Source organism: Hirundo rustica, chromosome Z, assembly GCF_015227805.2.
Source record: "Hirundo rustica isolate bHirRus1 chromosome Z, bHirRus1.pri.v3, whole genome shotgun sequence".
NCBI lineage: Eukaryota > Metazoa > Chordata > Aves > Passeriformes > Hirundinidae > Hirundo > Hirundo rustica.
This window is the reverse complement of record NC_053488.1, coordinates 78,392,794-78,417,000: the sequence shown is the minus strand read 5'-3', so window position 1 is coordinate 78,417,000 and position 24,207 is coordinate 78,392,794. Positions and strand designations below refer to the sequence as shown.

General features: G+C 47.8%; 1 protein-coding gene across 1 annotated transcript; it reads left to right on the top strand.

Annotated features, from left to right (window-relative positions):
• The first annotated feature begins 1,055 nt into the window (after positions 1-1,055).
• Positions 1,056-5,120, top strand: KLF4 (KLF transcription factor 4). The gene is given in 5 exon segments (XM_040090048.2): positions 1,056-1,110; positions 1,113-1,267; positions 1,396-2,293; positions 2,373-2,537; positions 4,030-5,120. Coding segments are annotated over 5 exon segments (1,449 nt in total). The 3' UTR covers positions 4,206-5,120.
• The last annotated feature ends 19,087 nt before the right edge of the window (positions 5,121-24,207 follow it).

Below are 24,207 nucleotides of genomic sequence, written 5' to 3'. Positions count from 1 at the left end.
GTCCCGGTGATTAGAAGTCGAGAATAGCCCAGGGCTGGCACGGGCCGTGTGAAGGACCGCGCCGTCGGGGCGGTTCGGAAAATTAACAAAAAGGGGAAAGAAAAAAATGAATAAAACAAATAAACAAACGAACAAACAAACAAAAAGACAAAAACGGGAAAGGAAAAAGTAGAGAAGACATAAAGAAAAAAAAAACCCTAACAAAACAAAAAGTTCAAGGAAAAAAACCCCGAAAAATAGTAAGAAAATGCAAGGCTAGGGGGAAGGCGGAGAGGCAGAGCGGCCCTCGGGACGCTCCGTTCCACCTCCCTCCCTTCTCCGGGGCGGCCGACGATTCCCGGCGGGAGTTCCCACCCCGCCGCCGGTGCGGGAGCCCCCGCGGCGCGCGGGCATCCCCGGCGCGTGTGTCCCCGTGTCCCGCCCCAGCGTCACCACCCGCGCCCGCGTCACGGAGCGCTCGGGGCGGAGCCCCCGCTCTTTCTGCGCGCTCCCCGAGCCCGTCCCCGCCTTTTCCCCACATGTCCGTTTGTTGTCGCCGTCGCCATGGCGGCGGGGGCGGCGCGCCCGCGAAGTGAGGTGATAAGAGGGAGCGACGGCGACAGGACCGCGCAGTGCCGAGCGGGGCGCGGCGGCGGCGGCGGCGGCGGCGGAGAGCGCCCGGCGCCTCCCTCTTTCTATCCATCCCTCCTTTCCCCACTGGCACCACCGCACCCCGTCCGTCCTGCCCGGCTCCCCACATGGCCGCGGCTCCTCGGGAAACGCCTCGCGCCTCCGCCCTGCCGGTGCCGGAGCCGCGTTGCCAGGCGGCGGCCGCCGCCTCTTCCTCCTCTTCCTCGTCCCCGCGGCGCCGCTAGCGCTCCGCGCCCCGCTCCGCGCAGCGCCGAGCAAAAAGAAGAAGAAGCACCAGGGCGCTCCCGGGGCACCGCCCCGGCGGCGGCGCTGCACCGGCTCCGCGCGGCTGGACGGCGCGTCCGTGCCGCCTCTCCTCCCTCTGCTCCGCGGCGACGCTCGGGACCACGGCGGCGGCGGCGGCTCGGCGGGACGCCCCGGCACGGATGCGGTGGGTGCCGGGCGCGGCTGCCGCCTTCCCTCCCTCCGTCCCCTCCCCGCCCGGCCGCCGGCTGACTCCGCTGTGTCTCCCCACCGCAGGCAGCCACCCGGCGAGTGCGAGATGGCGCTCAGCGGCACGCTCCTTCCCTCCATCGCCACCTTCGCGGCGGGCGCCGCGGGCCGCGAGAAAGCGGCGCGGCCCGCGGGCCCCGGCAACGTGAGTATCGGCGCCGCGGCGCCGCGACACGGACGGGGTCGGACGGGACGGGGCCGGGCGGGGTGGGGGCCGTCGGGGTAGGCGCGGCGCCGTGCGGCCGGGGCTGAGCCGTGCGAATGTCCCCGCAGCGCTGGCGGGAGGAGCTGTCGCAGTTGAAGAGGCCGCCGCCGGCACTGTCGGCGCGGCCGGTGGAGACGCCGCCGTCGGAGCTGGAAGGCGCCGCAGCTCTAGGGCCCCGCCGTGACGCCGAGGAGTTCAATGAGCTTCTGGATTTCGACTTCATCCTCTCCAACTCGCTCATGCACCAGGAGCCCGCCGCCGCCGCCGTGGTGGTGGCCCCCGCCGCCACCCCGGCCCCCACCGCCAGCCCGTGCCCCGCCGGGCCTTTCGCCTACCCGCTGCCCCGGCCCGAGCCCGCCGGTCTCCTCTACGGCGGCGGCGGGGGCGGCTGCGACGGGGCGCCAGCCGCCGGGTCCGCCGCGCCCTTCAACCTGGCCGACATCACCGACGTGTCCCCCTCGGGAGGCTTCGTGGCCGAGCTGATGCGGCCAGACCTGGACGCGGTGTACCTGCCAGCGCCGGCCGCGCTGCCGCCCCTGGGCAGCCTTCAGGGCAAGTTCGTGGTGAAGGCGGTGGGCGACTACAGCCACCCGGGGCTTAGCCCCAAGAGCGGCCCCGCCGCCCCGCCGCCCGGCGGCGACGGCCCCGGCGCGCCCTACACCTCCCTGCCGCGGATGTGCCCCAAAATCAAGCAAGAGGCCGCGCCGCCCTGCACACTGGCCCCGCCGCCGCCTCACGGGAGCAGCCCCCGAGGAGCCCCCCAGCACGACTTCGCCCTGGGCAGCCGCCCGCTGCCCGCCCGGAGTACACCTTCGCTGGCGCCCGAGGAGATGCTGAGCGGCAGAGACTGTCTTCCCGCCACGCCGGGGCTGGGCCACCCGCCGCTGCCCCCGGGGTACCCCGCGGCTCCTGGCTACCCCGCCTTCCTTCCCGAGCAGCTCTCTCCCGGCACGCTCCAGTACCAAGGTGAGTCCCCGCGGTGCTGGGGCACCTGATGTCCCCGCTTGGGCGCCCGCCGTGCTCACTCCTCCCTGTCCGCCTATAGAGCTGATGCCGCCGGGGAGCTGCCTGCCTGAGGAGACCAAGCCCAAGAGGGGACGCCGGTCATGGCCTAGGAAGAGGACGGCCACACACACCTGTGACTATGCGGGCTGCGGCAAAACCTACACCAAAAGCTCTCATCTCAAGGCGCATCTGAGAACCCACACAGGTTAGTCCCAGTGCTGAGGTCAGAGGGATTGTCGTGGCCTGAGGGGCACGGGGTGACCCCATCAGATGGTAGAAGGCTGTGAGCACAGGAGGAGAGTTAAAAGCAGCAAGATTTTTTCCTTCCTGGGTTTCCGGGCTTTTTTTTTTTTTTTTCCCCTTCCCCCTTGGCTACGTGAAGTCCTGTGCAGTCTTCACTTGTTGGCTTGACATTTTGCTTAATGGTTCAGAGTGACTCAGATGTGGGAGCGGGTGGGTTTCTTGCCAAGTCAGAGTTTGATACTTCTTTCTTGCTGTGTGGCTAGCTAATTAGCATGTAGTTGGAAGCTGGTTGGGATTTGTTGCTCTGAATTCTGTTGGCCCTCTTCTGAGAAGGCGGCAGACCTCTCTCGAAGATAACTGCTTTCTTTGCTGGTTATGAAGTGCTTTGCACATGCACCGCTCTCTTGGTTGGCTGTAGGGTGAAAGGTTGTGCACCTCTGCAAGTTGTTGCTCCCTTTTTGGGAAAACCGAGATGGTTTCCGTGAAGAGTAGGGGCTTTCAGCTGAGCTGGCAGCCCTGATGAGGTGCTTCACCTACCTGTAGGACATCTCCCTCTGCACCAGCAGAGTTTAACTGTCAATTGCCCACTGCTAGAATTGGGATAAAATCTGCCCAAAGTGTGTATCTGAGCCCAGTCTTAAACTTTAACCTTGCAGCTGAGTGCAGAGTTGCAGTAACTGAGCTTGTGAAAGCAGGTACAGCACGCGAGTTTCACCAGCATGGGCATTCTCTAACAGTGACTAAATAACCTGTAAATTTGCATAATTTGAATCCCTGGGTTGTGAACCTGATTTCAAAACTTTCTCCTGTGGAGGAGATGGGAAAGGGAAAATAAATTGTCGCTGCAATAGTTAGGCTACATCTTCAGGTAATGGCAGTGGGCGGGAAAAAAATGAGGCAAGTGGTCAGTGAACATCTGCCCCAAGCCAGTCAGCACCATCCTCAGGATGTGTGGGACAGGGAGTTTGTTGGGGAAGCTCATCTTGCCATCAACAGTGTTTTTTGTATAATGAGGACACTAGTAAGACTGAGTCCTTAATCAGGCCAAGCTAATGAAAACAGTTTCCGGCTGTTTTTTAATTCTTGAGACCTACAATTATCTAAATACGTTGTCTGCTGAGCTATTTCTGGTTGCCATTTGGTGGTGTAACACCGCTGGCAAAAATACACACTCGGGTGCTCTGAATTCTCATGTGCAAGGCAGTGAAAATGAGCATTTTAGTGAAGATTTATGTAACACTAGCATTTCATAGTACCTGTGCATCTTGCAAGGACAGCCTTGCTCTTTTAGTCTTTGTAGTTTGTTTGCAAATGCTTCATGAAGTTCATTGCGTTTGACCACCGTTTGTGTTATCCAGGACAGCTGCTTGAAAGAAGGTGTTACAGGTGGTAGCCACAAAAAACCCAAAAACCCTAACTGATGTGTTTCATTGCTCATTTTGTTTCTTTTACAGGTGAGAAGCCTTATCACTGTGACTGGGAAGGCTGCGGGTGGAAGTTTGCCCGATCCGATGAACTCACTCGTCACTACAGAAAACACACAGGCCACCGCCCTTTCCAGTGCCAGCGCTGTGACAGAGCCTTCTCCAGGTCGGACCACCTTGCCTTACACATGAAGAGGCACTTCTGATTTAGGAAAGCAGTGGATCTTTCCCCCGACTGCCGCAGAGATTCAGTATTTACAGCACAAGGACTGTCTTCCACAAGACGGGGAGAACTCATTTTAAGCACTACAGATAATAGAGGTGAAGTCTTCCAAAGAGTGGAAAAGAGGGATAATTGCATACGGACATTGCAGCTTTTTATTTTAATAGTTATACACTTAAGAGAACCAAAGACGTTGGGGTCAATGACTGGATCTTCTATCATTCCATTTGTAAATCCAACTTGAATTATTTCTGGACTACAGAATGCCAAGGAGTGACTGGAAGTCACGGATATCAGGGTTTAAACAGACTGTATGTAGTTCGGAGGGTGGGGATATTACACAGGGAAATTACATTCCCTTAATTTCCTTTCAATGCAATATTAGATGTACATGTCATCTTGTACTTTCTTTTTTTTTTTTTTTTTTTTTTTTTTTTCCTTCTAAAAGCCATTACAATATTAAAAGAGGAGGAAAAATTCAGGTACAGAATTATATTTTAAAAGCCTGTTTCATGGTGCTTAGTGACTGTTGGTTCTAGAGGTACCAAAACCAGGAAGCCAAAGTTCTCAAACTGCTGCATATCTGACAAGGAACTATTTTTTATTTTCCGATTGCCAATTATGACCTAAATCAGGTGAATAACCCTGGTTTATCTTTTTTATTAAGAAAATAACTTTATGCAGACAGTCTGTAATGCACTGTGGTTTCGATGTGCAATAGTTTGTACAATGGTTTATTCCCAAATATGCCTTAAGCAGAACAAATGTTTTCTATATAGTTCTTTACATAATAAATATGTAATATAAATTTAAGCAAACTTCTATTTTGTATATTTGTAAACTACGAAGTAATAATGAACATTTTGTTGGAATTTGTATTTTGCATATTCAAGGTGAAAATAAGTTTTAAATAAACTTATAATATTTTATCTGAATGGTTGCTGTAATTTTTTTCTGTGTATGACGTGGCCAGAGATTTGTTAGGTATTTGTTGGTGGTTGAGTTTACCAAGGCAAGGAGAAGGGTGGGTGTAAACGCTTGTGGTCTCAAGACTCTGAAAGAATTGTGTAAGTACAGTGCTGATGTAACATCTCTTTTTAGGGAAAAAGGTGTATGGAAAGTTTTTGCTCTGGATGTTGAGTTGCCACTTACCTCACCTGTGTGGGTGAAAATAATTTACCATTTTTAAAGTAACTTAGTTTAAATTATTTTTTAGAGGACACAATCTGTTGAAGATGTAAGACCTTGTGCATCTGGTGATAACAAATCCTAGAAATTTATTTCTTTTTTTAGCAGTCTTTTCAGCTATGTAGGATTCCCATCTTCATTGCCTTGGATTTGTTAGGCAAGCCGGTGTAACCACTTTTGTGTGAGCAAAGTAAAACCCACTGAGTAATGTTGAGCAAAGAATTAAAGCTGGCTCGAAGAATAAAGGGCACACGCACGGAACGCCACTTACCCCATCACCCGCACGGAGTTTTCTTTTGAAACCTACTCTGTCCTGGGAATCCAGTCACTCAGCGTGTGCAGGAATGCACACGTAGCCAGGGAAGGCTGACCATGCTGGGACTGAGGACGTGTTGCTGCGAGGTCTCTGGCATCCCTCCAGTGACGCGTGCCGCACCACAGCTCTGGGGGCGGTGAGCCTGCCCCAGGTCATCACCAGCCCTGTGGTGCTTCTCCTTCAGGACCTCATTGTTCCAGCTGCCTTACAGAATGTGTAGCAAACAGGTGATTTCTACATTAATGCCGGGTGAATAGGACCTGTTTTTCTCACTACTCTTCGTTAAAAGGGAAGAAGCGATTCCTTTTCAGCTGATATGTAATGTTGGTCAGCTAGGAATTGGGGTGTATGTGGCGTCCAATAATGCTTAGGAAAAAAATAGCAGGCAAGAGGCTTTTGTATCTTCATAGTTGTTAAAAGTGGCACTATCAAATTTTTGTGTCCAAACGTGCCTTTGGAATGTTACTAAAGCTCACATTCGATGCGGTATTTATGTGGGGACCAGTGCCATTCTCCCTCAGTTTGTGTAATATAACGATGCAGAAAATATTTCTCACCCCTTATCACCTAGGCGTGCTTTGTTCAACTGAAAGCTATCTTTGTTGATTTGCTTTGTAGGTAACACAGGGAGTAAGGAATGTCTTGTTTGGTTTGCAAATAGCAAGTATTTAAAACTAAATTAAAGTTATGAGTCATCCTTTATCTGAAGCTTTTCCATGTGAAAACTTTTTTACAATTAAACCAGGCATTTTTTTACCTCCTCTGTTGCTCTGCCTGTGAATTCTGAATGAGAGATCCAAGGTCAGCATCAAAACTGGTGTGTGCTGAGGGTCTGAAATTCCGTCGTCCCATCCAATAATGCCAGGGAACGCTTGGCAGGGATCTCCTTTATATGACTGCCATTCAAAACCTCTTACGTACATGCAAGGTCTATGTTCTAGCACATCTGTAAGTACTGAAATCTGAAGATCTCATCTGAGTAACTGGTTTCTTTTGCTTTTCAAGAGTTCTGTCACTATGCGCCCTTAAGAATTTCTTAAGACACTGTACCACTTAGTAAGGCATTATCCACTTCAGCCAGCTTCAGTTTCTGCTTGATGTTTTTGTGGACCCTAGGTTTCTAGTTGCATGAGCAATGGCATTTTTGAAACAGCACATTTTTCCCTGTTCCACTTGATTTTTTTTAATTCCCTTTTTTTCCCTGGTCCTAACCAAATTGTCCTCGTGTATGAATTTCCAGACTGAAAAGGACAGGACTGTAACTTTGTATTTAAAAGGAAATGTTGCTGTGTCTTTAACCATTTCCAAATTTCTACTCCTATACTTTTCTGGGGACTGGAGCCAACTGCTCACTTTTTGCCATACAGCATGCAACCCATGAGGGGCAGTCCTTACTCTTAAGGAGGTCTCTTGGGGAAATACTGAAATGAGCAGTGCTCTGGTAAGTAGAGCTGAAAACAGCACATTGTGTTTGCCACCTGTTTTGTTGTGTCTGGGAACTTGGAGTTGCACTTAGGTGCAGGGTTGCACATGGATGCAGTGGAACAACACATATATCAAAAAGCGTATCTCATAAAAACATATGTAAAACACTGAGAAGTCTTGTAAGTATGTCTTGAAAAACAAGATTTGTTTAGCGTTGCTAAAGCTTTTCCACTTCACTGGGGCATCTAAAAGTCAGGGTTTGAGGTTATTAGGGGTGGCCTCTCTGACATGGGGTGAGCACCTCCAGAGCTGCCCCAGAGCACTGTTTCAGCTACTGAAGGCAAAATCTCTTGTGGCAGAGAGTTATCTCTGCAGTCAAACTACAGCCGTCCTTAATCCTGCTCACCCCTAGCCCAAATCTCTCTGGAGCACGCTTAGCATGTATAGATGGAGCTGCTTAAAACAAGATGGCACATGCCTGTCTATCGAGTGCCAAGTATTCAAAAGTGGCACCAGAGTAAAACTCTTCTCAGAGCCGCAACTACCATGCACTTGTCTGCTGCACAGCCTGGGAATCTGGGCTTGACTGTGACCCAGCACAAGTAGCTTCAGCTACCCCATCACACAGAGAGGTACTTGCAAGAGAGTTTTCTTATCCCTCGTGATGGTTACCAGATCCTGCCACAGCTGAACACTACTGTGAATCTCACAAAGATTTATATTAAGCTGATATGAATCAGTGAATTTCATTCTCCTCCTCTTTAATAAGGGAAGATCAGAGACTGCTGTGGTTAATCACCCCGAGTGCTAACGGTTCGACAGAATTAGTTTACACAGGTTTCCTGTGGGAGTGTGCTGGATCTTGGAGCTAGCCTACTCTCACTGGAGTCCCTGGCAGGCACTTTTAACGGCATTTGAGTGCAAGATTTTCCAAATTAACCTGTGTTTGTCCCTGGGTTTTCCTCCCCTGACTGCTATTGGGTCGTATGCCCTAAGGCAGCAGGAGAATAGGAATTGTTTGCAAGATGGGAACAGATAGAACAGTGGTTACACTGTAGGACTCAGACAGGGGTCTGGATGTGGTAGAAGAGCTGGTAGGAGGAAGTAAACTCAAGGTATGGTGAACAAAACCAATATGGAGAGGAAGAGGAGCACCACCACCACCGGCACCACCACATGTTGACTCAGGCTTGCCAGGAGAGCTCCGCAGATTAAATAGCTGTGTTTAGGCTCAGTGGATATATCTCTGGACACCAAGAGAGATGAGTGTGTACTTGAAAGAGGGGAAGGCCCATCATTCACCAAAATTTAATTGAGGTCACATTGGCTTGGAGCCACAGGGTAACACACCCACATTCCCCTGTCTGCTGAACACCTGGATGACTCACATTTCGTCTGCCCTTCACTCTTGCCGTGACTTTACCAGGGGAATATTTTCATTGCTGCTGAAGGCATTGCCACCAAGCGCTGCAGTGTGGAAGTGGGTGGTGGTGGTGTTTCTGCAGCCTTGTTCTCCACCCTGAGTATGTATAGGTATCTATTAGTCTCTTTTTCACCTTTGGATGCATACCTGTGAGCCCTTAAGGCTAGAACCTTAATGGTGTGAAAGACGGGAGGGGAAAAGGTGGCTTGTGCTTTATTAATGTTTATTCTATATTTAGAGCATGCATCCCCAGAGCTTTACAGGAGACAGGCAGCCCTAATATCTACTCACAAGAGGCATTAGGCAGCTGCACCTATTCCCTTCAGTAATGTTTTCCATACACTTGGAGCTGTGACTTCTTTTGTAACTGAGATGGTCATTTTCACGCAGACCGGGCTAGCTAGGGGTCAACCTCATGACTTGCTAATTAAGATGAAGATTCAGGGAACATGGAACAAACCCAGCTGCTTTCACTGTGAAAACTGGGTGAGCAGAAGGGTGATCATGTGCTGCTATCACCACAGCCATCTTGCTGCAACCCTGAAAAGTTTTGCATGGTTTTGCTTTGGGTACAGCATGCTTGTTTATCAAGCACAAGCTAAGGCTTGCTTAAATCTTGCCATTCAAGTTCTCCACTGTTAAACTTTCAGGCTTTATTCAACAAAATAACCCAGCTTCCCTGTGTTATTCGGTTTAAGGCCTTTAATTTTAAGAACAGCTATCCCTCAGTTATCCAGAGTGATTTACCCCAATACTGCCACAGCAGTTAGGAAAGATCTGACAGGAAATGCCACACTACCAGCGCACAGGGGTTTATTTACTGGGAGCCTCCTTGGTGTGCTCAGGGTCTGTTTGTGCATGTCCCAGTGTCACAGAATCGCAGAATAAACTGAGTTGAAAGGGACCCTCAAGAATCATCACATCCAGCTCCTGGCACTGCACAGAACCATCTGTGAGTCCCACCATGTGCCCAAAAGCAATGTCCAAATGCTTCTTGAACTCTGCCAGTCTTGGAACTGTGCCCATTCCCTGGGGAGCCTCTTCCAGTGCCCAATCACCCTGTTGGGAGAAGAATCTTTTCCTGATATCCAGTCTAAACCTCTCTGACACCACTTCAGGCCATTTCCTGGGCCCTGTCCCTGGTGACCACGGAGCAGAGATCAGTGCCTGCCCCTCCTCTTCCCCTCACCAGGAAGCTGCAGAACTGCAGTGAGGTCTCCCCTCAGTCTCCTCCATCTCAATAGACTAAATGCCCTCAGCTGCCCCTCACACAGCTTCTCCTCAAGGCTTTTCACCACCCCTATGGCTCTCCTTTGCACACTCTCTAATGGTTTAACATATTTTTTATGTTGTGGTGTCCAGAACTGCACACATATTCCAGGTGAGGCCACCCCAGAGCAGAGCAGGACAATCCCTGGCCTGGCTGGCCGTGCTGGGCCTGGTGCCCCCAGGACAGGGATGCCCCTCCTGGCTCCAGGGCACTGCTGGCTCATACCCAACTGGCCATTGACCAGGACCTTCAGGACCATGCCAGGGGCAGAATCCAGCACTTTCACCCATTAAACTCCATATAGTTGGTGATTGTCCAGCCCTCTCATTTGTCAAGGTCTCTCTGCAGCGTCTTCTTGCCCTCAGAGGACTCAGCAGCTCCTCTCAATTTTGTATCATCTGTGACCTTGCTGAGTGTCCCTTCTGGTCCTGTGCCCAGGTCATTTATGAAGAAGTTGAAGAGCACAGGACCAAGGCTGAAGCCCTGTGGAACCCTGCACAGATGGCAGGAGTCCTGGATGTGCTTTGCCCTTCCAGTCCTGGAAAGGCATTGGAAGGTGCTCTGATTTTGCTGGCTTTAGGAACCAGTTGCCACACGGGAAAACCTGACTCTCTGGGCTTTTGCCATTGAGTCCACTCCTCTGGGAGTGTGCTGTGGCGTTGGCACTGTTTGGTCTCCAAATCTCATTTCTGGTCTTCCTTCCTGAGGGATCTCCTGAGGGCTTAGCACCCATCATAGTTATATTTCTCTTTTATGATAAAAATTAATATTGTGGATTAGTATGTTGATAAAGTACTAGGGGTAACACTGATGGCAATTACTGAAGCAGATTGGAATTTACTTTCCAAGCTCTGGATGAGGTTTTATCCTGTGTTTAGACTTGAAACATACTGATTTAGTAATCTGTTGGCAACATAAGGGGGCTGCCCAAAGGGATGCATTTGTCTTTGCACTGGGATGTACAAGGCTTGGCTGTCCATTCTCAGTTCCCACATCACACTGTTTCAGCAAAAGTCTCCCCTGGCTGATGAGGGATGGCTCGATCTGCTGGCTGTGCAAGAGATTATTATTCATGTTTCAAAATGCTTTCCAGTGGAAAGCAAAGCAACTTCGCCACTTACTGCCTTCCTGCCTCCCCAGTAACTGTTTGTGCTCTCTGCAGATTTAGAGAATATTACAATGCTGCTGTCACCTGTACAAGATGTTTGACTACCTTCCTTCTGCAAACACCTTCTAACCAGAATTTGCTTTGACAAGGTTCCCATGTTCATAATCTAAAACTCACTGCCAAGGTTTCCTATGCAAATAGACCAACTTCTAAGTGTGGCGCAGAGGAGGAGCAGAGGAGCACAGGGCATGGTGGTGGCCACTGTTGTCTGGCCATGGGTGTTCTGTCCCAGCCACTTGCCAGAAATGGGTCTGAAAGTCACAAATGGCCCTGCGATGGGTGTCTCTGGGGTGATCCCACTTCACTCTCACTGGAAAACACCCTTCCAGGGAGCTCTGATGATTATAGGTTTCTTCAAGCTCAGGAGCCTGAGAAGCACAGATGTCTTTCCAACCTGTGTTTATTTTATGCTGTAGCTCTGCAGATTCCACTTACTCAATAAATATTTGATCCTTTTTGGAGCCTTCCTGAGCTTCTGGCTTCTGAGGGACATTGTGACAAGGAGTTCTGTGATTAATTATGAACTACCCTAAAAATAAAGGGGGGGGAGGGGGGGGGAGAAGAAAAATAAGTATTTATTTTCTGTAGTCTCTGAGGCTGCTGCCTTCCAGATTCATGATGTTTCCCCTTTCCTACATTCTGCAGAGAAGGAAAAGATCTAAATTCCACCTCTAACTCAGCCGTGAATTCATTGCATACTACCAAAGGATTTGGTAGTATCTGGAAAGATTAGACTTTGGTTGTGTTTTTTAATGAATTTGTGAAGAGAAAGTAAATATGAGATTTTTACATGTGGATGAGTTAATCTAGTCTACTGTAGACTGGAATAATGCCAGGATATTTGGCATAATATGATATTTCAGTCAATATTTACATGATGTTTTGGTTTACTGGTTTGGGGTTTTTTTTGATTTTCAGGACATCTAAGAAGTTCCTACCCATCAATCCCTTTTTTTTTTTTTTTAGGATGGGTGTTTGTTCAAATTTTATTCAAAACAGAAAAAAATACTTTTCAGGATTTTCTTCGTTACACCTTGCAAAGATTCATGGTACACTGTTTACCAAACTGTTTTCCAGCTCATGTACCTAAACATCCACACAACTTGGAATGACTCATTATTTGTACACCTTTATTACTGAGACATTATTAATAATTGTGGGGTTTGTGTATTTGCTACTATTATGTTTACTGTTACATGGAGAGGGAAACTGACCACAGCAATGTTTATTGCCTCGAATCTAACTTCAGGTTTTTATCTTTCATTACACTTTCAAAACCCTATTTCTGCATGTCTTTCCCTGTTGTTGTGTCCTGGGTCTTGAACAGCAAGTGTCAAAAATGCAGTGTCTTTTCATACTGGGTACTGAAATTCATTCCAGGTGAGAGAGAGATCTCTTTCTAAGAAGTGATCAAGGTATATCAGGTCTGTCTGGGAATCCGACTACTTCATTTACAAACCAAATTTGTTTGGTTGCAGGTAAATCCCCTTGGTGAGGTGAGGTTAGAGTTTATGCTGATTTGGGGCTATGCAAATGAACTGCATAAGCAAATCCAAAGCATTACATATAAATAGGTAGCACTTTGAAAAAGTTTAAGATCTGAATCTTCAGGGTCCAGCACTGGAAGCTGTGTGTGAACAAGACAAAGGAGGGGGGAAGGGAAGCAGGGGCAAGGGAGGTATGGGAGAATACAGAGCAAAGGAATAATTTAAACATTGGCCAAACCACTGTTAAGTCAGAGGTTTTCTCTGACTGCCTTCTCCCAGCATTTTGTTTTGTGCTAAACATAAAGTGCCACCGTTTACATTTAATAACTCCGTCCAAGTCAGTAATTGAAATAAATACTAACTGTCCATGCACAACATCCCACTAGGCAGCACAGAAGCACAAAACAGAAATCTCTTCCTCTGCAGATGTATATCATATATAAAACTTGGTGCATGAATTTCCTTAGGGAAGGAAGCACAAGGAAGTCACTCAGCAGATTTTTTCAGTAATTCCTTGCCTGTAGCTTTGCACTGCCTGGCCACAGGGAGCAAGGCGACAGCAGACAAACTCCCAGGATAAATGCTGTGACTCTTTTTTCCCAAGCAGGACTAATAGCCAGCAGCTGGAGGAACACAGGATCCACTCTACCACTGCCTCCATGGCTACAAAGACAGGCATGTGAAAAGAGGAGAGAGGCTGGTAGGAGGAAAATTTGCAGGCAGCCAAAATGGCTCAGTAGTGCTTGATGGAGTAACTGCTGCTCTGATTTCCTCCCCCTTCATATTCAAATGTCTCAAACCCAGAGGTGTTTTGGGCAACAGCAGATGATACTTCTTAAAAGTATAGTAGGCCTGCTGCTGTTTTCCTTCCTTCCTTCCTTCCTTCCTTCCTTCCTTCCTTCCTTCCTTCCTTCCTTCCTTCCTTCCTTCCTCCTTCCTTCCTTCCTTCCTTCCTTCCTTCCTTCCTTCCTTCCTTCCTTCCTTCCTTCCTTCCTTCCTTCCTTCCTTCCTTTCCTCCTTCCTTCCTTCCTTCCTTCCTTCCTTCCTTCCTTCCTTCCTTCCTTCCTTCCTTCCTTCCTTCCTTCCTTCCTTCCTTCCTTCCTTCCTTCCTTCCTTCCTTCCGTCCTTCCTTCCTTCCTTCTTCCTTCCTTCCTTCCTTCCTTCCTTCCTTCCTTCCTTCCTTCCTTCCTTCCTTCCTTCCTTCCTTTCCCTCCCTCCCTCCCTCCTCTCCTTATTTTCTTTTTTCTTTTCTTTCTTTTCTTTCTTTCTTTTTCTTTCCCTCTTTCACAGAGTCACAGAATCATTAAGGTTGGAGATGCCCTCCCTCTGACCTTCCCCTCCCTTCTTCTTTTCCTCCCTCTCTCCCCTACACTGTGATTGCAATGACACCATTTAACAGTACCAGTTTATGGCAAGGGAATTTTCAATTTTGCTGTGGAGACAAGCTGATAATTTTGTTTGGGAGATGGGGCTTACATTTTACATCTGGGCACTGTTCATAAAGATCCAGTCATTGGAGGGGGAACGAAATGATGAAACACTTTGCAAACAAACAGAGAAATTGAGATGAAAGACTCAAAAACACGAGAAAAGGAATCAGAAACCAAGAGACACAGGGGCCTCGGTCAGCAGCTTGGCAAGTGCTCTTAACATCTGTGGGATGCAATGAAAAGGCGAGGCACAAATCACCATTCAGGCCTTCATAGGGCTTCATCTAATTTCCTTTATTACAATGAAGAAAATGTATAATGTGGTCAGGGTTTTCAACCTGGGAGGTGTGTGAAAGCTCAGTTTTTGTTGGTTTTTTTTTTTCCTCTGAATTCAAATGACATAGAAGTTCATGAGGTTCCCAGTGATGCTCATTATTTAGTATGCACAAAAATGTTCTCAGGTGATGAGCAAGTGATGAGAAGCAGCAGGAAGGAGACACTGGGGAATGCAAATAAAGATGTGCCCACCTTGTGACTTTTGACTTGAGTGAGCCCAAATGAGCACTGGGTCCTGTGTCAAAAAGAGGAGGTTGTGATCTCTTCTTTCCTTAAAATGAGGGAATGAGTAGAAAATGCCAGGCAAGGTTTTTTGATTTGTTTGTTTTTTTTCAAGTGCGGAGGGTTCCCTCTCAAACTCTGTTGAAGATGTCTGGGTTTTCTCTGTGTATTTATTTATTTATAGGCATTTCTATGACACTCATCACCATGGTACCTGGGCAAGTCTTTCCTTTCCTGTATCATGTAGTTAAATCTATACAAAATGCATATGTTCTTGGCAGAGAAATTATACTCTGCTTTTGGAAGGGATTTGTGCCTTGCAATTAAACACTGCTTTTGCAATGCTGTTATGTTTCCATGTCCATATGAATGGGAAAACAGAATCCTGTTCAGGCTGTACCCTCACACACCTGCTGCCCTGGAGTGTGGGGTCATTGCAGACCAGTGGCTCTTCTGAGTTCTTTGGATTTGGCACCTTTCTGGGGTTCCCAAGGCATTCCTCACTATTCCAGGTACCGCCTGGGCTGAAAGGGCACTAACACGCACACACTGACCCAAAATGGGGAAATACAAAGTCCTCCCAAAGCTCTTTTTTGCTGTTTTTATTACAGCTGTGTGGAAGGGGCTCCTGGAAGGCCCAGCTCTTCCCTTCAGCCTAAGGTTTGCAGGGGAAGTAACAAGTGCTGAGAGAGGCTGGATCTTTCTGAGGAGCCAGCAGCAACATGAGCTGGCACTGGTCACCTCCCCTCTATGTCTGGCTCATGCCCCATCCTCTAAAGGAATTTGACATTAACCTTCACTTCTGTGGAGTATTTCACAGTGAAATGTCCTTCTGGTGTCTGGTGCAATGGTCATGGGTGTCCTGCAGGACTGTGAGGACAAGCTGACAGTATCTCAAGGGCAGTTTTGCATGGGAAGTTGAAGCAAAGGTTGCCTGAGTCTGTCTGAATTCAACAGGTTGTAGTCCAGCATAGATGGCCTTCCACAGCACACAGTGAGGGAAAACTTTTTTCTTATACAAAAACAAAGAGGTCTGAGCTGGCCGTGCACCAGCCCTGGTGATGGTCCTGCAGATGTTCCCTGGCTCAGATGGGTGACCATCCAGCGATGCTTGTCATGACAGTACTTGGTGGGTCATATTCACACTCAGATAAACAGGGGATAATGTTTAAAAATAAGAGCTGACTCTCAGAAATTACCTGCCTCCATCAGAGGAGTCAATTGCCCACTCAGGATTGACTGACTGTCTGCCACTGATTCACCTCTTAGGCAGGAATTTGTAAGATGTCTGGTGGCCCGGGTCCCTGGCAGTGACAACATGAACATATTGGAGGAAATTAATCTGTCCCTTTCAAAATTAAAAAAAAAAAAAAAAAAAAAAAAAAAAAAAAAAAAAAGATAGCTGCACTAATTTATTGTTTGTGGATTTTGAGGATCAGCCTTGGTTCCCAGAGGCAGAGTGACCTGCTGCCCTCATACCTGCACATACCTTGTTGCAGCCTCAGTCACTTGTGAAAACCTCTGGCTGTGTTTGTGTTCCTCCTCACATTCTGTTTTTGGCACGCACACACCTAACAGAGGTTTGTTCATCACCTCTTAGGCACTACTCAGATATTTTATGGCCTGGCTGAATCAGACCTTACAGAAACACAGTTGTCTCTGGTTTATCAAGGCCACATGAGCAAATTTGGCTTCTCTGAGTCTCCAGCAACAAATAAGGAAAGATTATTTCTTTTTTTCTTAGGTAGGAAAACCCGTATGCTGATTTTCAGGAGCGAAGAACCCCAATACTAATTGAATGCAGAGAATAATCATGTTTCCAGATATTTGAGTCATTGGGCTGTGCCTTGTTTGTTTGGGGTTTTTTTCCTTACCTTTTAAATCTAGTGTTTTATAGAAGGCAAGCGAGGCGAGGTATTGCTGCTGAGTGTGAAAGGAGGCATTAACACGAGGGTACCTCTCGCTGGCGCTTGGAGGCTGGACGAAAAGTCTTTGCCAAGCATTAACAGATCAGGCAACGTTCATATCTGTCTGGATGAAAAATACTGGGGGTATTCCAGAAGCGTAAAGTGGGTTTTGGAGTAGGTGCAGGCTTCACGCTTAAAGTCTTTTGCCGCGGACCGAGGAAGGCGGCGCGACCGGAGCGCGCCCGAGTAGCTCGCTGGTCTGCATCAGAGGCAGCAGATGGGCCTGTGAAGCAGTGATTAATTGTTTTCTAGTGCCATCGTGAGGACTGCCGGTCCCGGGGTTTTCCTGGTGAAACGAGAGCTCCTGTTCAGCCCGAGCGCCAGCGGCCTCCCGGAGGAAACTCCGCTGCCCTTGCCAAAATGTTCAGCGAATACCGGCACCTTTGCCAGGGCAGCCCTGCTGACCACCGCTGGTTTATACGGGGGCAGATTTGCTAAGAATTTAGGCTGGCAGCATCGGTTGAAGTCAGGATCAACCAGAGTAAATAAATCAATGCCCGGAGCTGGCTGCACTGGAGCCACCGGTGCTGAAGGAAATCTCTGAGCCCTCCCGGCACAGCCGTGCCTTTGCAGCTTTGGGAACCCAGGAAAGAGGCTCAACGCAGCGTCAGACTGAAAAAATTAACCAGGGTTTTGTCTTTCAGCTGTGTGGCTGAAACAGCAAGCACAGTGGCTCTGCGATGGTGTATATCACACACTGCAGTCCTCCATGAGCGTGCACCCAGGTCAGTCGGTCAGCTTGTTTGTTTGCTTGCTTGTGTCATATTCAAGCATCACTCAGAAGATGAAATGAAAGCTGCCTATTTCATCTCACCCTCCAAAGCTGGCCAAAACAAGTGATGGGCTTACAGTCATGCCAGGATATCAAGTGTATCTAAGAATGCCCAATGATGTTTTGGGAGGAAGAGTGCAGTAAGTTAATTAAAACAGGTTAAGGCACTAGTTTGGGACTCCAGAGAGCTTGCATCAATTCCCAGCTCTGCCACAGACTCCCAGTGTGACCTGAGGCAAGCTATTTCCCTCCCAAAACACTTTCATAGTCAGAGAAGGCAAAATCCCACTTCATGAGAGTTTTGCCTTTGACTTGGTGGAGCCAGCTCCCACCCACGCATTTCAGGGCTTAAAAATTAAATGCAGACTTAAGCACCTTGCTGAAACAGTGCCAGAACATACCTGCATTTCAGCTTCCTACATCTAGAAGAGGAACAAAGATCACTTCCCTATTCCCACTCACTTTGCATGCCATGGCTAAAATCTGTTTGTCGTAGGACTGAGTGTAATTATGGGGCCATGCTGACCTGTTCCCCGATAAACCGCAGCTCAAGCAAGAACCAGACTTGTTGGAGGCCTTGTGTTTGTCTGCCTTCGCTTGCACTTGGATATTTTCATATCTTACCAGCTTCTGTGCACTGAGTGGGGTTTTCTCCACTCTTAACTGGAAATAAACCATTTACAGCCCATGCTATTGGAGAAAAATCAGTGTTTCTGCCTAGGCTGGTGGTGAGGTTCCTAGTGAGGGTCCCCTGCCTCTCCATTACTTTCATGGAATGGCCTGCTGTGGCAACATACAGCTAAGTTTATATAACTGGCTCCTCGGAGCACTGCCCTGAACAGGATATTCCTGTTGGCAAAGGGCTATGCATTTGCTTAAACCAACAGTTGTGAGTCCCAGCAGTCCCTGACAGGTACAAACAAGGAACCACAGCGAGGGCTGAGGACAGGAGGGATTACTGTGCTTAGCAAGAAATAGGCTCTGGCATTTACATGCATATCGCGGATGCGCTCTACAAGGTAAACAAATATGGCATAAAAGCATATTTGGCTATTCAAGTGGCCCCGATTGTTCCTATGATGATGATGTCTCCCAACATCTATTTAGTAACATGTTAATTGACTTTGCAGGCATTGGGAAGAAACCTTTTCACTCTCTGTTTCAGGATGGTTTCTGATGACATTTTCTTTTAAAGTTTTATTTATTTGTTTATGGGGGCTGTTTGAAATTAAAATAGATCCTGGCTCCTCCTGGTACACCAGACTGCCTGTGCCAGGGCTGATGCTGGCCAGGGCACAGCCTGCTGTGAGCAGGGATGGATGGATGGAAAAGCATCTGCAGGTCCCTCCTTCAGCTCCAGGTCCTCCTCTTGCCTAGAGAGTTCATGTGCCAGTGGTGGTTTGGCTCAATCAGGCACACACCAGTGACTCCTGAGCTGCCTTCACTTACAGCCTGAATATGCAAAGCAATAACCAAAGACCGCCTCGGTGAGATCTGGGTTATTTAAACCTCAGGTACATTTGCACGGCTCCAGCCTGACGGTCACAGACAGCGAGCACAACCGAGGCCCTTCAGGGCATTTATCAAACTACGCACCCTCCACACTGGGTTCTTGATTTCAGCCTTAAATGTGTCAAGTGGTTTGCTTAGCTCTTCTGAAGGGGAAATTGAAAAGCCGATGGGGGAAACAGAAATCAAACAGGCTAATCAGTTCAGCAGCCCTCCATGCTGGAGATGTACATTAGAACAGCAAACATGATTTTTAGACATCTGACTGATAAAATGGTGCTTTATGCTTCTCTGGTTGTGAGCGTAAATTTGTTCTGGTCATACAGCAACATTTGGCAAGCTGAATCATAACCAGCAAGATAAACACTTGTGGCAAAGTAACCTTTGCCCCCACATTTGGGTGGATGAAGATAATCTAATCAGTCATTTTATTTTAACCTTGTTTCATCTACAAAACTTTTAGGATCTGGCATAAAATTTCCTTTTCCCTGCACCAGCTGTTTAATGTGGTTTGAGGGTTATCTTCTTGGGGAGGCAGACAGGTGATGTATGAGGGCTCAGAAAGCTGAGTTTGTTGGCTGTGAGGTGACAGAGAAGCCAGGGCCAGGCTCCTGCTCCTGCAGCAGCCATACCCTGACAGCTGTGACAGGGGAGGTGAAACAGCAAACAGCCTTGCCTGCTCCTCACTTCCCAGCTGAACTGCCTCACAGAGGGGCACAGCCTGGAATTCCATCAGCTGCTGCTCCTTCCCCAACAGATGACACCATTCTGTCGGTGACTGTGCCAGCAGACCCTGGCACTTCACAAACATCCCACAACAAGCAGATGTCAGAGCCACACAAACTGACAGTACCTGGTGACAAACTCTTGCTTCAGCCCCAGTGTACTCTGAGGGGCCCAGAAAAAATTCAGGCCTGGTTTGCAGGAGTTGGGGATTTGATACCCTCCATTTTCTGAACAGACCAAAGGTCTTGCAGCCTTGACAGTCTTTATAAATCACCAGGTGTGCTCCTGAGAACCAAGACTGTCCATTTGGGTTAAAGCAATGTCGCTGCAGAACAAAAAAACAAAACCTGGGACCTGACACTGCTCCTGTCTTACTGCTCCACTACAGGCCCGGAAGTGTGTTAAGGGAAAATGCGCTTCAACAGAAGTTGTTGGCAGGGGAAAAAATGAAGAAAGGTACGGGGACAGGAATATGTCAGTGTCCCAGAAGCCCTCTCATGTCACTGCAGCCAGCAGCCCAGCTTTAAAACGTTCACCAAGTTACCATTTTTGGAAGCACAGCCCTGACTGTTTCAGTGGCAAGAGCTGTGCATGGTCAATTGGACCTCGATTTTTGTCTAGGCTTGAAGGCATGGTCAACATATAAATAAACACCAAACATTTCAAAGCCTTTGAAAACTTTTTGTTTAATTTAACATTTTAATGCTAGGAAGGGGCCAGGGTTTAGGTGTGGTGGTTTCACATATTTTTGGAACCTGTTTATCCATCTTTTATTAAGACTTTAAGAAGGCAGCTCAAAATACCTCAGTGACTCCAGTGATGCTGTAATTTCTGCTTCTTTGTTTTCTGCATGTGATTAAGTTAAATTTGTGTCTCCATCTCAAGCTGCTTCCTGGAGACACACTCGTAGGCCACCATCACAAGGCTTTTGTTTGGTTTTGATTGCTTTCAGATCAATGGCTGAACTGGTGAGTTTGTTTTGTACCTGGCATTGTCTTTGACTTACCCTAACAACCTACTTCCAGCTAAATTTTGTATTTTGTCTTCTTTTAGTAAAGACAATAAGTGAGTAATTGCTAATAAAGTGTATCTGGTCCTCGCAATGTTTGCTCTCCTTTCACAGACTGACATCATTCAGGCGTGGAAAATTAAGAGTGGAAACATCACCCCAGCCAGAAAACTCTCAGCTCACATCTCATTGCAAGGACAGGGCTTTCCCAAGTGTCTCTGGCCACTTTTGCCCTATCTGCAGCAGCCCGAAGCACCTTTGCATTGAAATACTTGGGGTTTTTACTCTGCCCTGCTGCTTCTTCCAAAACAAAAGGTAAGTGACAGCCCAGCTTTATTTGCCATCTCAGCATCCACAGAACTGTGTGATTGAAGGGATGGTGCTGTCACACCACATCTCTGACCAGCTGCTGGTAATATGGACCAGTATGTTCAGTTTTGCTCCTGAAGCATCAGGAATGACTTCACGTGCTGCATGACGCAGGGAAAGGTTTAAAGAAAATTCTGTGCACATGCAGAATTCGGGTCTGGAAAAGTCTTCCCCTACCAAGCAATTTTTCTGCAAATATGAGTGTAAAACATGAGTATACAAACATTCCCTAACCACGGAGGCTCTTGCCCACATCAGAGTCCTGGTTCTGTTTGTCCCGGTCCCAGACACAAACCACCATATAGGAATTAAAGAGTTTCAGCTGTCCTGTGCCCCAGTGTTCTACAGAGTTTTCCCAGATCTTGAATGTGGTCCTTCCTGCCATGCACACCACAGACTGGTTTCCATAATGTGCCTAACAGCCTTCAAGGAAGTTTTTCAACAAAATACTGAACACGGGCTGTCACCAACCCAAGAAACTTTTTCTCCTTTGAAACTTTGTCTGAGGAGGGATATACACAAAACTGAGATGCTCAGAAACCAAGTTAATATACCGCCCTGCTATGAACTTGGATCTTTGATTCCCTAATTCCTTTGATTCCCTGCCTACCTAAAGATTTGGCAGTAGAGTCTTCTTTTTTTTCTCTTTTCTTTTTAAAGCAATTTACATCCATTATGCTAAATGGACAAGGCATCTTGCAGAACCCCTAACTACATGTTTGTGCCTCTGAGCTGGTGGGATACTACAGGATCCAGCAGAGATTATTCTGAGCAAGACTTGTCATTTACAACTGCTGAATGAAGCAGCATGCATTCCTAGCTCCCTCCACAGAACACAGGGTTTTGCTCACGATAATGAGAATTAGTGCAGACGGTCTAAACATGTTTAAACTGCATCTTTATTATTCGGTTTGCCCTCCCTGGGACACACGCAGGACCAAGCAGAAGGATCTTCTCTTCTGCGCTACTCCTTGGAGCAACAGCCAGTGTTCTGTGCGTCTTTGTGTCTCTCCCAGTGTATGAAAAGCATATGCTTTTCACAGCACTGCACAGTGGAGATCCTTCTCCACTGGCACGAACAAGGACATTTTTCAGCTCACCATCACAGCACAGAGTGGCTTCTACAAGAGCTCTTGATTTTCTGTTTATTATTTCCTGCCCTATGTTGGTTTTCTTTCCTCCCACCTGCTCATCTCCTCCTGGTCCTTAAAACAAGAAGGCATTTAAACTTTCTCATTTGGAGCTGCAGGCTTGGAGAAGGGAATACTACCACCTTCAGAGGGCTGGTGGAAGAGCAGCTGAAAGTGCACATAGGATGTCTCCTGTAGCCTGACTTCAAGAGCTGTGATCGAAACATTTACATTTGCTGTTCATTCTTCCGCTCCTGGGGGACTTTATCTCTTCCCCATGCCAACTGCGCCACATCTCTCTTGGTCTCTATGTTCAAATGCACTACCAGATACAATCTAGATGCTTTTTTTTTTTTTTTTTTTTTTTTTTTTTTTTTTTTTTTTTTTTTTTAATTTGCTGACCTGTAAATGCACAAATTCAGTTTGAAGAGTCTGGGCTTTCCTCAGAATATTAGAGCCAGCCATGAAAAAATGTAAGATAAAGCAGTCCAGCAGCAGTCTTATGAAAATTAGATTTCTCTTTGCAGAACTCAGTTTTCAAGGTGAAATTTTGTGCTCAGTCCATCCACTTGTTTGCCATGCACGGCAGTACCTTTGCACCAGGAGGTGCTGGTCCATCACATTTCCTCTAAGCAGGGCACTGACTCGGGTGAGTGTTGTTTTACATGGTTTTTATTAGCGCTAAAGCTGTAAAGAGAGAGGACTGCAGATCATGGTACATCCCTTCAGATGCTGACAGCACTGGGTTGTGCAGCATCCAATGATCCAGCCTGTATGCTTCTGGGGTTATCCCGTCCAGACACCACAGAAGCTTCTCACAGGCTGTCAACCCTACTCATCACTCCCACTGTCAAACAAAGATGGTGTTCCAATGGGACCTTCTTGCAGCAATTTTAGATAAAGGCAAGGCCATGGAGGATTGTGATTCATGTGAGTTCCTTGCCCTGTCACAAGGGGCAGCCCCACAGCTCAGGGATACCTGCACAGCCTGAAGGAGAGGTACCACTAAAATCTCCTTATGCACCGAGGTTTCTGAGAAGCCTTGGCTTCAGCCACTGCCTGTGACAATTACACAGGAGAACTAATGAGGAGAAACCATCCAATTTTTTTTTTTTTCTCTTGCTGGCTCAGCTAAAACACAGACTCAGGCAAGAGGACTGCTAAGTCTGTTCTGGAGGCAACCAGGGTCACGTGTGGGTCACCTCACCCCATGCTTGGGGAACCCTTCTCTGGCTTGGAGGCAAAGTGCACCTTATCACCAGAGTGTGATAACCTGTGGATGAAGTTCCAACAGCTGCAAAAAAGCAAGGATGATGTGATCAGTCCACAGCTGGTCTCAGAGCAGCGGCTCAGCTGGAAATGTGGCAGTTCCAGGGTACACTGTGCTATTTCAAGAACATGGACCTTCCAGCCAAGAAGGGATAAGCTTTCTTTATGCAAGCACCCTCCAGTGATCCAGTAGCACTTCTAGAAAAGAGCTGTTAATCTAATGCACAATATGCCCTGGAGCAAAGGTCTTGCACCAAATTACTGCCTCTTGCCTACTGCAGCAGGGATTTCTGTAGGAAAACCGCAGGAGGACTGTTAATCAAGGAAAATCAGTGCCAGCCTGGCTGCAGTGGAACAGTCCCAGTGTGATGTCAGTGCCCTAGAGCCCCATTCCAGGAGGGGTGGCCTGTTTTGGATGCTGCTGTGTGTATTTTGGACACACCTGATCTGGGCAGGCTGACCAAGACCCTGGTGAGATCTGCAAATAGATTTGGCAAAAAGTGTTCAAGGAGCTCCTCCTTCAGGAGGAACTGCTGAGCCTAAATGCCCTGGAAGTTTCACCTCTTCTTGGAAATCTCACTCTGGAGTGTGGAACAGCCCTCTGTGTCAGAGTGCAGTGGGTGGCAAAGGCCAGCAAATCTTACATTTGCTTCTTCTGAGGTGCTTCTGGAAAATTAAGCAAACAAAATTCCTGAATCCAAAGCCATTTGAATCAACAGTTTTTATGTGTCAGTGCAAGAAATAAATCACCATCAAGGTAGAGGTAATTTTAGATGCAGAAAGATGGCTTCAGCTTCTCAGCTTCTGGACAAGAAAGCCTGATATTTCTCATTACCATCATGACTAGCTGATGACTAGACATCCAGGAGAGAGACATCTAAGAATGCATTGCCTCCCAGCTTCTTACCCCTGCTTTTCCTAGAAAGGAAAAAAACAGCTGTGCAACAGTTACTCACCCTGATAATTTCT